Source organism: Lepeophtheirus salmonis, chromosome 3, assembly GCF_016086655.4.
Source record: "Lepeophtheirus salmonis chromosome 3, UVic_Lsal_1.4, whole genome shotgun sequence".
Lineage (NCBI taxonomy): Eukaryota > Metazoa > Arthropoda > Copepoda > Siphonostomatoida > Caligidae > Lepeophtheirus > Lepeophtheirus salmonis.
Genome location: NC_052133.2, coordinates 21,101,289 through 21,119,994, shown reverse-complemented (window position 1 = coordinate 21,119,994; position 18,706 = coordinate 21,101,289). Strand labels below are relative to the sequence as shown.

Below are 18,706 nucleotides of genomic sequence, written 5' to 3'. Positions count from 1 at the left end.
GTATGCCTATTGGGCTTTTAAAAAAATGAGTTAAGAACAAGGAGTAACATTTGTCATCTTTGTCCCACCCTCGAATGACGACAATAGAGCTACATCTATTGACGTAGGTAGTTAATTTGCTGAAAAATGGAAGAATGTTGGTTTTGGAAGCTTTCTGGTCTTTTTAAAAACAGTCTTTGGGTCCTCAAATGCGTGTAAATATCACAATTTAGCTAATTATTGCACATATCGGATATTCTATTGACTATTGATATTATTCACAATTATAATTTATATATAAATGAACTTGTAAATAGAAACAATGGACTATATTATGTTATATAAAGGGCTCTAGGGAAAGAGGGGTTGAGGGAAAAATAAACAATTCAATCAAAAGACAAGGAAGACTATGTTACCTACATCGACATATAATAGATGTTATTGATGTGACGTAGTCGCCCCTATTCATCTGTTTTCACTAGGGAGGAGACGCCCTGTTCAATCTATCTGCATGTCTGGAGGAACATGTAGCAGCTTCTAATTTTAAGCCAATCAGAATTGAGAACTTCTAAATCCTACCTTCCATGCTTTGAGTGTCCACTCTTTGCCTAGAGTCATTTAATGTTATATAGTCACCTTGCAGCTAGTGAGCGCTTTTATTTATCGCCTTGACGTCATATCTACCTGGCACGGTTAAAAAAATAAATAGGTTAATAGAAATACAAGGTTAGACCATCATGTAATCGGGCTTGCTTGCATTTTCAATTTGAAGTATCGTTCCGACTGCTGAGTAGGACAACCCCATTTTGACAAAACACGCAAACTAGACCCTACCAATAATATCTTAAAAAATAGTTGTTTTACTATTCATTGACTATTCATTTGACTCTGTCAGCAGATACATAGTTTATCAATGTTACCAACATATATAATGTACTCCTTTTTTATGTACGGATTTTGACAATTTTTTCATATGCGTAGGGTACATCTTAATAAATATAAAGAAAATTTAAAGAGGATTAATAGAGTCACTATTCCCATCTGCTATTTTATAGGTCAAGATCAATGTTGATATATGATATGATACCAAATGATAAACAGAACAATAGACGAACAATGATCAACAACTGAGTACAATAACCGACATAATTATCAGCTTCTAGACTCATGGGGCAGTGTTAATTGTGTTTAGCTCTTGAATGTTTCAAACAATTATTTCTTGTCTCATTTTATACCATTTGAATAAATACTTGCGAATATTCAGATTAGGAATTAATTGTTGTGATAAATTAACCTTATATTTTCTGCAGAGATGCCCACTTTTTACATCCTGTGGGGAGCAACGAGGGACTTTTTATAGATGGTCGAGTCATTCTCCTCCTTTTAATAATTTGCAGCTATCATCAGGAGAGGAAAATGTTCTTTATTTAATTAAAGGCATTCTCTTCCTCATTAAATCAAAACGGTGCGCAGAACTTGGTACATATTCGGTCTTTTGTGGAATATAATATACTTACATTGTATTTTTTTTTTTTTTTGTATAGCGTTTCATAGAAATAATATAATGAGAAAAAAATCAATTTTGGATTTTTTTTTCCCAATTATAATTTAATAATAAGTTACTTAGCGTATATGCTGATCTAAAATCATACTAATATATCTTCACACTTACCATTTGGGTTGTTTTAGATGTTAAGAAAGTTGAAATTTGACACTGTCTTCTTGAATAATATATAATGAGGCTTTTTTTTACTCGTGCATATGTGCAACAAAAAATATTTGAGGGTTAAGTAGAGAAAAACATATTCAAGGAGATGAAATTCCTTTAACAAGGCGCTAATTTTTTAAAAAGTTGTAAAATTTGCTGCATCGGGACACTTAAATCTACACGTGGCCACTCCTGTGAAAAACGTACTACTCCTCCACTGCTTTTAGGTAAACAATATATTTGGCCTGTCAACGCAAAAGCAAGTTTGAATAATATTTCTCAAAATTGTGTGATTTACATTTGTATTCTTCAACGAATTATCGTCAATTTTCTTGGGGCGTCCAACCGCTGTGGGTTGGAAGGGCTGTAGCTGTTTTTTTTTGCAAAAATTAAATTTTTTGTGAGCAGTGTGGCTTTTGAAATTTTTTTCTAAACAATTTAATATCTGAAATTTTCTACTAAAAAATGTAAAATTTTAAATAAAATTAAATTTTTCAAATTATATATATACAAAATTATAATATATAAATTTTTTGGAAAAAAGTTATATTAGAAATATATTCTTTGAAATTTTTAAACTTAATATTTGGAACTTTTTCCAAGAAATTTAATTTTTTGTGAACAGCTGTGGGCTTTTGATTTTTTTTCCAAAAAAAAAATATTATTCATAATTTCTATTTTCTTTCCTAGAAATATTAGTTTTTGGAATTTTTTTCGATAAAAATCCAAAAACGAAGCCTCCCCCCCCCCAAAAAAAATAATATATATATGTGTATATATAATCCTGGGGACGCCCTCATTTATATACTCTATTACTCAAAAAGTCCTTTGGAGGCGCCGTAAATTGTACTTAAAGTTGCATTGGTTTAAAGGTATCAATAACATAATTAGAAATTGAAAGTTTTTATTTGAAAGGGGCTATATGGGGCCCAATATAAATCTCTTCAATCAAATAAAGGTTCTAAACAATAACTAAAATTCTTGGGTTTTCTAAATCATACCACAAATTTGAATACAATGTCTCACATGTGTCATAGTGTCTAATATTGGGCCGTATCTACAGAGTAGGGATTTTTTAAAAAAGAACAAGTTTAGACCTCGATATCTTGGCAACACTGAGTTGTAATGTTTACGAAAATGTGCTCATAAAATGTAAAAAAAAACTGTGTATGAAAAACAAATCTCTTAGATGTCCTCCGAATACAAACGCCTTACCGCCATTATTGTGTGTTTCCTTGCGGGACGCATGCCCAAGGCGATTATTGAGTTTACGAAGCTGCCGAAATCAACTGTTTACGATATTGGCAAGGCTTTCTATGAGTCTGAGGGATCATGATCACCCGCAAGGAAGACTCAAGATTGTTCTGAGAGCTAAAAACGCACTCCAGACCAATGTTCTAGAACTAGGTTTTGCAACAAGAATATGGCTGGGTATGTACAGTAGATTTATTAAAAAATATATCTCTTTCTATTTCTGGTGACGTCATTGGTACGAGTCTTGTTTATTAATACTGCATAAATTTAAAAAGTAACACTTTGTGGTTACTCGATATTTCTGAAGGGATATTTTACTAAATATAATCCCAACATTATGTTGTTAAATTTCATAAATTATTTAGACATAGACGTAACACTTGTTAATAAATAATATAGTTAAATATTTTAGATTTGTCATATGTTTAATTTAATGAGGTAAATTCATACTAAATTGGTCTGTGCAGACGCTATTTATAAAAACTCAAGAGGCATTTCATGCCACCGATTCCCGAAAGACCTTGCAAGAGGGAAGGCTTGGATTTTGGCTGATGGAAGAAAAAACGAATTCAATACGGATGAAGCCAGAATTAGTGCTCATCATTTTGATCCTTGGGTCTTGATAATTCCAGAAATTTTAAAACTTACTTTTGGTATTATATTTACTAAAATATCGCTTAAGAAATATACTTCTATGATAATGATATAATTTATTTAAATTTTTACTTTTTAAATTCATGTAGTATTAATAACCAAGGTTCGTCCCAATGACATCACCATAAATAGAAAGAGAGAGATATATTTTATTAATAAATCTGATGTGCTTGTCCAGCCATTTTCTTGTTGCCTAAACTTGTTCTAGTAACATTGATCCAGACTTCCTGAAGGAAAGGAAAATGAATAGAAAATGGTGTCTCCTAGCTTACCAGATCCAAACCTGTTGGACTACTATATGTGGGGCAAAAGAGAATCCAACAAACGTACACATAACCCTCCTTACAGGTAGCCATTCTCAAGGCAGTGCCCATCATAGAGAAGGAGTTCTTCATCAAGGCCTGCGCCAGGGGTAGGGTCAGATTGGAGGCTGTGGTTGAAGCTGGAGGTGGCTGGTTTGAGTGATTTAACTATGTAAAATGTACAAGCAAAGGATTTGTGAATTGCTGAATTAGATTCTGGGAAATAAATTGTAATATACATTATCCTTAAATTTTCCGGAATTAAAATCCCTACTCGGAATATATAAGATATAAAGTAAAAAAAAACCCGCAATTTCATCCATTACTTGATTTTCGTTCAAGATTGTTTTTAAGTTGAAACACAACATATATCATATAGATGGTATTGAAAATTAAAAAAACACAACCAACAATGTATTTTTACGAGTTAAGTTTCAACGATTTCAGTTCAGAATAAATTGTGTATCACTAAGTACCTTCATAAAAATCATGCGACATAGTCCTCCATATTTATTATAATCTTAACTTTTCTTATATAATATCCTAGCATCACATAATAAGTACTCGGTGACTATGTTAGTCTTAAAATAATTATGTTTCCTCTCAATGAATATTCAATATTTATGTTAGAACATAAAGACATAAGAGCAATAAAGTTACTATTAAAAAAATATTTAGTTTTTTCGTTTAATACAAACAATAAAACCAATAATGGCACACACACACGGACATACATATTATAACACATATTTGTAGAAAGAAATTATAGCCTTTTATGACTCATATGTGTAGATAAATGAGTTTAACTTTTCCATTAAATAATACATATATTGTCAATAATAGAAGTTAATTTTATTTTCTAATTGTACTAGTAACATTACAAATAGATAATGGTATTATTACACAATAAACCAGTTATCATTTTTATAAGCACGGATCCCTACAATCCTTCTTATATATATATCTAGAAAAATAAGTGCATCAATGGTTTTTATTGATAATATTTAATTATATTATTGTGGGTTGTCGGTGCTATCTCTCTTTCAGGTTACACAAATATTAGTGATTACCTTTGAGCGTTTTTCTATATCATCATTTCAATAAGTAAAAAATTACCCTGTTTTAGGCCATATTTAAAAAAAATGATTTTTAATCATTTTAAGACTGCAAAAAGCCTACTATATTTATGAGGAGTCATCAAATAGGACCTTCCCTCGAAATATAACCCGTTGGGGATGAGTATAGATGAGGGATAAAGGGAGAAAACGGAATTATGTAGCCATAGGAATGGTATGAAGTAGGATAAATAATTGGTAGCCCTGATTTTAATCCGCTTAAGGAGAAAGAAATCGGACTAAGAAAATAGGCTGGCTTAGGCGGGTTTAAGAGGAGTAGGAAAGTTTGTTGATGATTAAAAGAGAGAAAGAATGAGTGTGTGTTGAGAAGCAGAGGGAGGGAGAGTTAGGAGTGAGGACTAAATACTACGAACCCACTCAACACTCATCCATCCTGCAGCAGCTGGAGCAGCTCCGCATCATCTAAGCTAAGAAGAAGAAAAGGAAGAAAGAAAGAGAGAGAGAGAGAGAGAAAAAAAGGAAGAGAGAGAGAGAAGTAAAAATTTAGTAGTATATATACATATAATAAATTTATGAAATAAAAAATCGTGAAAATAGATGAAAATGGGATGTTCTTGTCTCCTAATCCTGGAGGTTTAAACACATTGCTTGGTCCTGGAAAGAGAAACAAAGAATTGTTTTGAGCGGAGGATTTTGTGCTATTGTGATTCTAATCTGCATTAGGAGGCCGAAAGAGGTTCCTGATGGATTGTGAGTGAGGTCCCTGAGCCTGGATTGATTTGACCTCCCGCAATGAACTCGAGTATGAACAACTTACTAGGTTCCAAGTTCCTGAGCTCTGAAGTGCTGACCGTGTCGGACAAGCGTTGTCGCAATCCCAATTGGACGGATCATGAGATTGTCCGGTTCCTGGAGATCCTGCAAGAGGAGGACACGATGAAGGATCTCATGGCACAACGGAACAAGCAAGTGTTTTGCTATGTGGCGCAGCGGCTCTGCTCAGAGGGCGCCAACAAAACATGGGACCAATGTCGGATCAAGCTGAAAAATCTCAAGTCTCAGTATCGATATGTCAAGGATCGAGTTCCTAATTTAGACATTTTGGATTTGGAGGACGAGAAAGTAGTGAAGAAGTTGATATTAGACTGTCAGGGCAGAGGCATCTCCTCTGCGAGCATCAAACATCTCAAATATCTCAAAAAATTCATTTGCAAACAAAATCTTTTGGAGGAAGGGGACGAAACGATTTCCTACTACGGAACCACGAGTGTGACTCCTACCATCATTGAAGATGATCCCATTAGCTCTAGTCCTTCTTCTCCGAAAGATACCAGTAACGGTACGGACAATGCAGATGAAGGTTTGTTTATTTTGTCTTCGTTCCTGCTTATTTCATGTGGGAATGAAGTTATGGACCCGTCTTAACACCATCTCTTAAAGATACCTTTTTTTCAGAGCCAAAAACCAAGAAACGGAAATGTGACAGCAATAGCATGAGCTCAGTTCAGGGTGAAATTCAAAATGCATACCGCTTCATTGAAAATTTTAATAAGGATATGATGGAGCAGTTCATGGAGCAACAGAGAAAGTCGCAGAGTAGTTTTCTCCGCTGGGAACAAGAGCGCTTTCGATTGGAACAACAAGCCATGGAAAGGTGGAGACAAGAGGCGAGGGATCACGAAAAACAGCTCTTTGGCATGTTTTGTCATGTAATGACTCAGTGTAACTCTGCTTTCAATACAATACTCAAAGCAGCACAGGCAGTCGCGGACTCTACTCCAAATAACGATAACGATGCTTAAACGTTGACGGACAACTACGATTACTACTTCACCTACTATTACAACTACTACTACCAATATAATCAATTCCAATAATTACGATGATAATGATGATAATTACAATACTTATTATTAGGATTATTAGTATTCAACCGTTGTTTACAATAATATTTTTAATCAAATATATTTATTCTATAGTTTGTTTCAATCCTACTTCTTTCAAGCGGATTCATTGCTCAAACATCCTTTGATACATGGCCCTCTCCTCAACTCGATAGGCCTTTATCTCAGACTTAATTTTCCAAATCTCTACTTGAGCTGCTGTGTTAGACGGATCTTTCTCAAGAATCATTTCAAAGTCCCTTAAGGCTAGAGTGTAATCCTTTCGACCCTTATAAGCAAGGCCACGGCGATAAAGAGCCTTTATATTCCCCGTATGAACAAACAAAACAAGTTCACAATAGCGAATAGCGCTTCTCCATGCCTTTAATCGTAGATTTGCAGCAGCGAGATTCCCATATGCCTTTGCTTCATGGACCTGAATGATACTCTCTTCCTCTCTTGATGTGGAGCCCATAGATTCTCTGAGATGATCAATGTATCGTAGAGACTTCGCATACTCTTCTATTGCTCTTTCCATATCAGCCCCTTCATAATATTGATTCCCCTTCTCACGAATCTCTTTGACTGCGTCTATTACAACAGGAAAGTTATTTTGTAGATCCCATTCAATCTGAAAATCTCCTGGTGAATCAGGATAACTTCCTGGGATACCTGAAATGAATAATAAAAAAGTTATAAGTTATGAATAATATGTGATTTTTTTAAAATCTGATCTTAGGGGAGACGGGGATTGTGTATGTAGACGTTTTAAAAAAATTACCCACCCTTGCATTTTTAGTTGATGACACCCTCTCTCTCTCTCTCCCTCCTTTTTTTTTTTTTTTTATGTTATAAAATGAGGGTGCTCAAACTCTAAAGTTGAACTCCCTACGAGAAAATAGCGCGGATGAGTGCCTATTAGAAGAAGAAGAAAGAGCGCGCGCTTTTACATATTTTATGTAAAGAGAAAAATACGAACGTTGTACGTTTGACTGTATTGTTTTTAGTGTGAGGAACAGTAGTAGTAGTAGTAGTGAGTGTATACTGTTGGAGCCGGCTCTTGGCTTGCTTTTAAAAAATATATAAATTTATAGAATGTAATAGTAGGGGGGGGGAAGCAAGAAAGAAGAAGTGTCGGCGTGGTCTCAGCACATAGCAGTTGTCCATTCAAGGGTTACGAGGAGGGATCTTCCGTATTTACCCTCGTTTTTTTTTCTTTTTTGTTTATCATTTGAATTTTATTTGTGTGTTTGAAGTCACTCAACCTCACGGTTCTTTGGGTTGACCAGTAAATATTCAAAGTGTATTGACATTTGATGTGTCAAATGAGCTAAAATGGTGGTGGTGTCTCAAAGGAAGTGTTGTTCATCAATCATCAGTGAAGACTAGTGTCATCAAATCATCGCTTATATTAGGATTTGAGGTCAAGAATGACGTTTGACAGACGGATACTCAGTCTGTCCTTCTTAGTCCTTTCACTTGGATCCACTCTGGGTAATGATTTTCAAATAATAATAATACGTTATAATATTTCTTTTATTTTTTCGCGAAAATAATTTTCTACCTTTTGTACTTATATAAAGATGTACATTTTTAAGAGTCATGGTCGATGGTTGTCGGTTGAGCAGTGAAGAACCTTAAAGAAACTCTTTGTGACTCATTGCTTTAATAATAATTATACTACTGACTAGGGACTACTGTTATCATTTCACGAGCATGACTCAGTCAATTTTTTTATTATAAACTTATTCCTCGTTGTCGCAGATTAAATAAATTAATGGACCACGATTTATTCCTTGGTTTATATTTCACTAATAATAAAAGTACTTTTTTTAATTAAAAAAAAACGAGTCAATTTAGATTATTTTAATGGAAGAAGCATTCTTCCATTACTAGAGACGTTGTTTATACATACTCTGAAATCAACCGATTTATGAGGAGTGTAAAATGCACAAATATATATATTTATTTATGATTTATTCAAATTGAATTAAAACAAGTTTTTTTGTTTTTATTATTATTACTTAATTAAAAGACGAAGAAAAACATTGAATAAAGTTCTTCCCTCATTAAGATTGCATTGAGCGGCATTTATTCCTATGTAAATACTAAATAATATAAACACTCTGATTGTAGGAATCCAATCTTTTATATTAAATTATCCTATATAAAATGAAGTTGTTGGATATATTTTTGTTGACTTATGCCTCTGTTAATAAAAAAAAAACAACCCTTACATCATTTGTGGTGGTATTCAACGTCACATGATGCCTCCCTCACTTTTTGTTCTTTCTATTAATAATCATTTTTAAACAGAATGAGATATCATGGTATTGACTTAGGACCCCTCTACATAGTATTCTTTTGGGGAGGTTATATGCCTATAGATATTTATTAAATAGTTTGTTTTCTATAGGCGCTCTTTATAAAATAACCTTTTCTTTTTAAAACACTTTTTTACCCATGTTCCATTCTTATTAGTATGGTTACTTGGTGTGATGATGAAGAATTAGTCTGCTTCTAGGCGATGAAAAGGGGAAATCATATGCTTTATATAGTAGTATCTGGGAATAGAAAGTATTAATAAAAATAGTTAATAATATTCTTCCCCCCCCCCTTAACCCTGACGACTCTAAACCCCTTTTTGTGAGCCACTAATATAATTGTTGTACATGTCATATAATGAATATATTGTAGTATCTATTCCACTACTTATCGCTCATACCGCAATGTGTACCTACAATGCTAGTATGAAGGCATAGCTGCTGATAAAAAAGTTATGATGAATATTTTTTAATACTTCAAAATATGTATTTACATTCAAAGTTATAATCTATTCTACAGTTATCAATATAATATATGTTATGTTCAACAATGTTATAACTTGTACAAACTGCAATTTGCATTTTTCATAACGTGGAGCAAGGAATACTAAAATTAAGTTGTTATTTCTAATGCCCACATTCTGATAGAATACTCTATTAATGAAGGCAAATCTAATCAAAAGTATAAATTGTAAAAACTAAAAATAATAAAAAAATCGACATTTTGAGTTAGAACTTGAAATTTGTTAAGGAAATATGTATTGTGTCTTAACTTATCTAATTTAATCGGACATTTCATGAATTATAAAATAGTCCCCGGACGCCTGGAACAGGTTATCAAAAGAGGACATGTCCAGGGATATGGGAATTGTTGGTCACTCCCTCATAATATCTTATTTAATTGTAATTACTGTGATATCAGCTATTTTACTTACCCAGTAGCTATTAATTAATGATATATTTTCATTTTGATCGATTAATATTAATCATTTACTTATGAGTGATGTGGCCACTGCATAGATTGATTGTCCTTCTCTGCTTTAAAATGTTCAATCTTGGGTGCTTTTTTTTCGCTGTACATTTTCAATGACATGTCAATTATGTCTAAATTTTGAGAGTGTAGGCCTCCATTCATTCATTTGGTGGGATCTACCACATTCATTACTGACTACCTATGGTCTTTCTCTCTCTCTCTCTCTCTTATTGAGTCATTAAATTGTGAAGATGAAGTAGGAATGAAAATTTATGCCAAGAAAATCTTGGATTTTTCATTTCTTCTACACAAGTTAGGTTCATCAATTATTATGTGTTACAGTATGTATTTTTTTATTTTCTTCGCTCGTCCTCATCAAAGGATGGAAATGAAGGGAATAGTAGTTTAAGTTAGTTTTATTGATGATGGATTCTTTCTAAGGCCAAGATGCTGACATTTGATTCATCCATTTTTTTAAATAAATAAATACACATAGTACGTACATCAAGTTGTATAAACTTGTTATTTTTGATACTATATAGAGTGAATATCGGAGTATGAACGGACAAATGGACTTATCCGATTATTTTAATACATATTAGCATGTATCAATTAATTATCTAAAAATGTGAGGATCAACTTTTAGAAATTGTACGTGTACTACTTCACTGTAAAAGGCAGTCAACTATCAATTAAACCTTTAGTTTGATTTGTGATAGAGCAAAGCTGTAGTCCCGGTGAGAGACCAATGGGCCTGCCCTCATAATTTTTTCAGTAGTTGTCATTATTGGTCTATTAATGGCGAGTCATCCATGGTTACTTCAACCAGCCAAATAACAAAAATTACGGCACTATAGATGGTTGTAAAATGATAGGGCTAGAATAGTTGCAGACAAAATCGTTTGGTTAATATCATTGCGTAGTAAAATTGTGGTGTACATTATCGTTTCTATACAAAATTGTTGTGGTTAATATCATCGTGAAGCTGCATCGATATAAGCAATATGATTGTGAGTAATTTCAATGGAAGAAAATATTATCTTGTGCAATTTTTATTATATTCAGGCGATAAAATAATTTAATGATAAAAAAAAAATCCCCTGCAGCCGCTTCCTTGTGCATCATGGACCCCTTCTAAGTTGATACACCCCTGTACTAAGGTTGAAAAGGTGAAGTGCTGGGCGCCAAGGCTGGTTAAATTTCTCCGCCATTGCTTCCTTGAGTATGAAGGAACCCTTCTAATATCCCAAAATATAGCTTGCCCCCCCCCGGGTAGCGCAGGTGAAGTGCTGGGTCCCAGGGGATGTTAATTTTTCCTGCCGCTGCTTTTCACAGCATTTTTGGAGATTATAAGGGGTCCAAGATGCTCAAGGAAGCGGATGCAGAGGAAATAACATACCTTTGGGCCCACCAGTTCATCTGCATTTTTTTATATCATTCAATAATTGGATTGTTCAAAAATAATATATTTGGAATGAAATTGATCACGATAATATTGTCCATAAACTGAGAATTTTGATTAATTTTTTAACTAATGAAAAATAAATTTTATAAACTAGAATTACGAATAATGTTTTTAAAATAAATGACAAATAACGACATCTAAAAAAAAATATCGATTCGGTTAATCTAATCCCTAGATACAACACTGGTCATGTTGTTGTTTCAATGAAGAAGGGGTATTATTAGATAGTCTTCTCCGCTTCAAATAGAGTCACATGAAAAATACGAGATCCACATTTTCAAACTCGAATATTTCTGAAATGTGGATAATTATTCGCGATTGTGAACAATCATCACATCACTAAATATTTAGTGCTTAATGAAAAAACATACATGCACATTATTAGTATGTATCATTGCTTTTCATCGTTTTTAAAAAAAAAGTAGACTGTCATTTTTTAATCATGTTTAAATGAGAGGATCTTTAAATTTAATTAAGAGAGAAATAGAACTCATTTGCTTTAAAGCCTAATATGCATACATAATATACCTGAATTCATTTCATTTACAGATATGATTTACGTACATGTAAAGTTACCATATTATAAAACTCCACCAACTCAGGTTTATACAGGCTGAGGACTCAAAAATTAGAAAATTTTAAAGGCCATTTTCACTTTTAAATATTTTTTTGCTATTTTAATGGCAAACTTTTTGAAGTTGGTAATTTAACCATTTTATACTCTTTTTATTGAATATGTCCTCCTCCATTCTGAATGATGGCTTGAATAGGGGGCGAGCAGAACAAGGTACAACCAGCCTTGATGAAGACCGAGGACACGTTGTTCCACTCTTCCGTGATCACGGCTATGAGGCTACCAATATTTAGATGAGAAGTCTTGTTCGTTTTGCCCTCAAAGATGCACCAAACATCGAAGTCCAGGGGGTTCACGTCGGGTGAGGACGAAGTCCAGAAGTCTTCCGCGCCTTCTTGGACGTGTGTGCCGGGATGCAGTCTTGAGTAAACACAATGCTGTCCCTGGGGAACGAGCTCTTCAACCATGGCAATACATGGTACCTGAGAACCTCGTTTGTATTGACTTTCTTATTTGCCTTGAAGAAATAGGGAGGTATCTTAATGCCATTGGACGCAACGAAGCCGAGGACTATAACCTAAGTTGGATGTTTGGTTGTGAAGGATTCTTGATTCAGCCTAGAAGCTATCATTTCTCCTGTTCAGAACAGCGTCCACTGTAAAGATTTTCTTCTCGGATATCGACTTGTGTGCCGTTTTGCTTGTTACTCAGGCGTTTTTCATTGCACAAAAAACAAGACAAACATCAAATTGTAGCTTTTTGTCAGTTGGTTCGAGTGGTGCCAAGTACAATGTTGTCACTACTGAACTGTGTCAGAACTGACACTAGACGGCCTCGAAAAGGATTTTAATTTTTGAGTCCTCACTCTGTATAAAAGTACATATTATAGGAAATATTATATTTTGTACATAATATTATACGACATTAATATTTGCCTTTGTTTTTACTCATAATTTTTCTGTAGTATTTATGAGGTATGTGGTGTATTCATCAATAATTATCATCATATTAAAAACTCTTAATAAAATTTGATTGGAGTTGCAAGTTTAACTGTGCATTTAGGATATGAAACGTTTGTATTTTGAAGGAGAGAGGGAGAGAGAAGTCAAAGAAATAGTATCCAAGCCTGAAAATTCTTGACTAGACTAGAAAAGGAAATAAACTAATTATAATATACTTCATTATTTTGCCAGTTTGTGTTGCCTTGACGTCAAAAATGCAGTCATTTATATACTTTTTATTATTACTTATTTTTGACTCACGTCATATCTAGACGTGCCATAGAGATGTACGCTGAGCAAAAGCAATGAAAAATTTTTGAAGCCGAAAGTTAATTGACCAAAACAATGGAAAATAGTTATTTATACATCAATCACTTCAGATCTTATAGGGAATCATCTTATATTTCTATGAATACTGAAGAAAATACACTAAATTAAATTTTTTAGAAAGAAAAATATTCTACTGCACAATTTGTCCGAAACACCTATTTTTAAGAAAATACATCTTTCGAAAAATTAATCTTGTAAAAAGCAAAATTTTCTTAATTTGTGTTTGGAGGGGGGTGCTACAACTCCTCCAACCCCTTTTCCTTGATAACTTCATAAAACCCTCCCTTTGGGAATCACCGCTTTAGATGGTTGATGATGTATTAAATGTGTAATTTTTGACTATGTTGATAAAAATTACTAATTCATAAGGCATATTATAAAGCACATACCAAAGTTATTATGCCCACAATTATATTAGTGCTAAATACATGATAAATATCTAATATTTATAGATATAAATTAGATGTCAAGAGCAAGTAATCGTTCGTTACCAAAATTTTGGATGATGTAATTGAATAAGTTCTTATGAGACCTACTACAAATTGTAACTAACTTGTATAATCTGCTTATACAAGTTATAGGATGCTTATGATATTTGATTGGATTAAAATGTATTTAAATATGTTTGAACATACAATATTAATCATCTATAGGGTTTTAGACGATAATATTGATTTTCTGTTTAAAGTTTTTTCGAACCCCTGTCTCCTTAAAGGTACGAACAATGACGTTTTTGAAGATACTTCATAGTTTTTCAATAAAAATATATGCGCTTACTGATTATGTAACAAAATTAAGCTTCAGTTAAAGTTTGAACTTATTTGAATAGCATTTTATGGTGGGGTTGTCTTGTAAGCAATGTAATGTAAAACAATACCAATGGCTTTTTCTAACCTACTTTTCCTGTGGTAAGAAGCTATTTTGATATTAAATATGTACTAGTTTGTAAATGTATATATCTAACATTGTAAGGTCCTTCATTTTACAGGAATTTTTAGTGGTTATATACATTTTTTATTAATTGTAATCAAAATAATGTAATAAATAATTCATTTTCTAATGTTTAAAAATCAATTTATTATTTACTTTGATTTTCATCAATATAGTTCTTTCATGACGAAATATGACACTGAATCTTAGTTATATCCTAAATTTTAAAAAAAGGCTTTGAAGGTCAAACCTTTATCGGATTTCCGTCTTAATGGTCATATCTATGTTCTACGGCTTAAATAACAATATTAAATGTGGGATTCAGCCTGCGGGTGCACCAAGACCTTCACTTATCGCATAATGTAATCTTAGGAATCCATTTTCTTTTCCTTAGCTGTTTGCATTATTATTTAAATCCAGAGTAATGAACTTCCTTCTCCACTAAATTCAATTATATTCAAAACCTGATTGAACATTCGTCTGTGCTCATAAAAGACGGAGACTAACCTTGTTGCGGAGCTATAGTTATAAGTCCTTGTTGGACTCAAAGTAAAATTGAGGATCGACACATCGGAGACATTTTTGCTAATGTGCTTCTATATATCTTTCTCTCCCTCCTACCTCGTTGCAGCTGATATAATGATATGTAATAACAGCCATGCTGCTCTCCTCAAACGCATTGTTCAAATTGTCCGGGTTACCGGATTGATTTTTTGTTTCTTTTTTTTAACATGCCCAAAATACGCACGATTTTCATCCCTACTAATAAGTATGATTATCTAGTACTAAAAGGTAACAATATAAACAACGGATTTTTGATCTATGATATGTTTAAAGATATCCTAAATATCTTTCTATAAATAAATTGATTTGAGAGATCCTGTTAATTGATATGTATGTGATTAAATATCCTCATGTGTTAGGCATTTAGAGGAAAGTGTGAGTTATTTTTACTGTTGATCGATGATGATGAGATCCTGGGATTGTTTTATTTCTATTAGGGTGATGGTCTTCTCTTGTGAATACTTTTAATATTGTGTGCATTTAAATATTATTAAATTATGTATATTTGCTTGCCATTATTATGCTCATAACTTAACTGCATACACTCCACTATGTAAGTATTTTTATGCCTATATCTCTTTAATTTCAATTGGATTCGTTTCTTTTCATAAATAGGCATAATATAAACGTACAATGCACGGCATAATAGTTTTATTGGATCTCTATCAAGTCCAATAATAATGAGACTTTTTGATCCATGAGTGAGAATTAGTTCCGTTTTTTGTTCTTTTGTGAGAGGAGTCCATTATCTAGTTATATATTAATAAAAATAAATAAAGTCACTGGGTGCATTGTATATTGGCGTTTGTATATAATATCGAATGTGTATACAGGGTGCACTCTATTTAGTGGTCCCTGATGTATATCATATAAGTATTTTTGGAATAAGAAAATTCAATGTAGTTTAAATTAAATATAAGAGGGGTGTGCATGTAGTAAAGTATATTGACGGATGAGTCAGGAAGTTCTTCATTTTCTAGAGCGCTCCCAGGTTGAGCTTTAGTTACACACGCTTCTACTTAAACCTCATCTAAAGTCGAAATAATATATTTATTTGATATATTTTGCTTTCATTTTCTCCGTTTAATATGAGCTTTAACTACACGCGCTCGTTGTAAAAAATGAACCCTTAACTCATATTTTACACAGCTCTATACATATAAACTCCATTTTCTTTTAATATAGCGGGCACGCTCGATTGAATTGTTCTTTATCAGAGCAATTATCTACAGAGTCTTGAGATACACTCAAAAGTGTGCATACAAACAGACTAATTTTCACATCTCTATCCATCACATATAATGTTGGTTCCATCGAGTGTTTTCACTGACTAAAACAATGTTTTCATACGACATGTGCAAAATAATGAATGTATCTATAAGTACTTTTTTTTTCCTCCATATTTTGAAAATTCAAACGTATTTGTGAGCAAGGAAAAGTGATCTCTCGCTACTTTTCTTTTTGATTTACATCTACAGGGTTTTAGACCATTTATACAAATACTTATCATTTGTGTTGTATCGGTACCTATTCATACGATCCAGTCCTGTCATAGGAGCGGTCCTATTTTCATAAAAATGTATATAGTTTATTGAGAAAACAATATTTATGAAATATGTATTAAGAGCGTTGGATAATTCACGCAAAAAAATTCCCTGTTTCATTACAATACGAACATAATATATATATTTTATTCAATTATATAATAGAATAATTTGAAAAAAAAAAGAAATATACTCTGAATGACGTCATAAGGGATCGTTTTTACCTTCTTTAAGGACCAACAATTTTGGGGAGGGGGAAGTCCTACTACCCCCCGGGCCACAGGCGGAGTATTCCGGGGGGCCTTACAATCATAAATTGTTTTATGATCATGAATAATTTAGGAATTTACTATGTAAATAAATACGAATTTGACCTACCTAGAAAAAATTTGATATTATATATATATTAAACTATATTTCAACCTGAGACAACGTCTATTGAAACTGATACAGGTTGCACGCATATCTCATATTAAACAAACCCAGCTTCGGAGAATTATATATTTTATATAATATTAAAAAATATGCCATCACAACACATTCGTTGTAAAAAGTATGAAAATAAAATCATTCATGTCATTCAATACTATTGCGTAATGTTTAATTAAAAAGTTGGGAGTTTCTTTTGATTTGAGAAGTTTCATAATTAATTTCCTAGCTACAAATATACATACAATTTTTGTTGTTTGGGATATATTCCACAGCCAGCATTATCTGACTGGAAAGTGCGTTGATTAAATCTGCGTCTACATAAGTTGATCACTCCAAGTTATCTACGATCACGACCATATCTCAAAAAAGTTTTAAATTAGTTGAAAGTCAATCATTTACACCATAATCTCTCAGATAAATAGATGTGTCAACAGTTGATACATTTTATAGATATTTAGAAGTTGAGGATATTTTGGGGATATCATTGTACGGTCTCAACCTAAACTTTTAGTCTGGATCGATATTTTAATTGACTACAATTGTAAATAATAATCATGGTTTTTTATCATTGGGGGCTTGGGCTGATTGAAGGGATCCTTGATTACTTAAAATTAATATGCCTAATGGAACAACAATGTAGCTCAATGGACAACGCAACGCGCTTGGGGGAAATTATTTTCTTAAACTGAATGTGAGTTCGATATTATATATTTCCTAGAGATTTATGTACATGGACATCAATGGCAATTCTGAGGTTAGATGAAGTAATACACAAATGTTGACTTATTCTTAGTCAGACCAACTCCATGCGCCCAATTAAAGGAACATTAATAGGCCGAAAAAGACTTTTATAGCCCTCCTCCTGATTACAGCCTGGTTAACCAATAAAGTTATAAAATATATGTTACGAACAAAGTCCTAAAACTACTGCTTGATAATATATGCTAGTGTTGGGCTACGGTCTTGAAATTGGGCAGGTCTGAAGTCGTTATAATATTAAGCAATTCACTACAACTTTGCTCTGAACCAGTAAAATACAGGAAAAATCCGGACACAATGACAAAAATAACTTTATATATGTAGAAAATCAGATATGACCGAACCCCAGGGGAAATTTGGTTTCGTACCAAGTCTCCTTATGTAATATGAAAGATAATGCAATCACAGCACAACAGCTTACAGAGAATGAAAATAAAGTCATTAGACTCATTCAATACTATTATGCATCAGCAGTTTAGTTCTCAAAGTATGACATAATATGTTATCTATACATTCATAGGCAAATAAAGGCCTTAAAAATGGTGTATCAACATTAAAAGGAAAAACTTTTTCTTTTTTGAGGTCGTAAACATTTTCCTCTTTCCTATTCTAACTTTCCCCTTTGCCGTTTTTCTATTTTACATTTCCCTAAGCAATTTCTTGTTTCAACATCACTCTAACTATAGTATTAACATTAAAATACAAATGTGTTGAGTTAGAGAACTGAGCTGACAAAATGGTTCTCTTTCTTCCATTTATGTACAAAATATACATACATTATGTGTATCTCATTTCCCGTAAAAATAAATCTTTAAATGACATGATCCCGGGAAATACCGTCATTCTGTTAGTAAATAATTAATAAATACTATGAAATTTTTGACTATTTCTTTTTAGATTTCAAAAAGAAATAATAAACTGTAAGCTGATTTTATTCTCAATTATCCCCTTACA

The 18,706-nt window shown here is 32.8% G+C and overlaps 3 protein-coding genes across 8 annotated transcripts in view; 2 read left to right on the top strand and 1 right to left on the bottom strand.

Annotated features, from left to right (window-relative positions):
• Positions 1–5,316: 5,316 nt before the first annotated feature.
• On the top strand, positions 5,317–6,967 carry LOC121114613 (uncharacterized). 2 transcript variants are annotated; one of them, XM_040708636.2, is made up of 2 exons: positions 5,317–6,333; positions 6,429–6,967. In XM_040708636.2, exons 1-2 carry the CDS (start codon positions 5,766–5,768, stop codon positions 6,773–6,775), a joined length of 915 nt encoding a protein of 304 aa, XP_040564570.1. In that variant the 5' UTR covers positions 5,317–5,765; the 3' UTR covers positions 6,776–6,967. The 2 variants fall into 2 exon arrangements, with proteins under 2 accessions (XP_040564570.1, XP_040564568.1); XM_040708634.2 differs by having other exon boundaries at positions 5,329–6,333; positions 6,414–6,967.
• LOC121114616 (peptidyl-prolyl cis-trans isomerase D) overlaps positions 6,863–18,706 on the bottom strand; it is a 38,727-nt gene continuing 26,883 nt past the window's right edge. The window contains exons 1-2 of one of the 3 annotated variants that reach the window (XM_040708639.2): positions 8,421–8,584; positions 6,863–7,528 (exon numbers count right to left, since the gene is read on the bottom strand). In XM_040708639.2, the coding sequence (XP_040564573.1) occupies positions 6,984–7,528; positions 8,421–8,460 (585 nt within the window). In that variant the 5' untranslated portion in view covers positions 8,461–8,584 and the 3' untranslated portion in view covers positions 6,863–6,983. Of the gene's footprint in view, positions 7,529–7,641; positions 7,736–8,420; positions 8,585–18,706 lie in introns of those variants that run through there. The other 2 variants (XR_011779276.1, XM_040708638.2) reach the window with 2 other exon arrangements.
• The window catches only part of LOC121114615 (uncharacterized), a 40,512-nt gene continuing 29,652 nt past the window's right edge, over positions 7,847–18,706 (top strand). For 2 of the 3 annotated variants that reach the window (XR_011779275.1, XR_005863303.2), the window contains exon 1: positions 7,862–8,350. Coding sequence is in view for 1 of the 3 variants with exons in the window: in XM_040708637.2 (XP_040564571.1) it covers positions 8,287–8,350 (64 nt within the window). In the remaining 2 variants the exon portion in view is untranslated. Of the gene's footprint in view, positions 8,351–18,706 lie in introns of all 3 variants that reach the window. The other variant, XM_040708637.2, reaches the window with a different exon arrangement.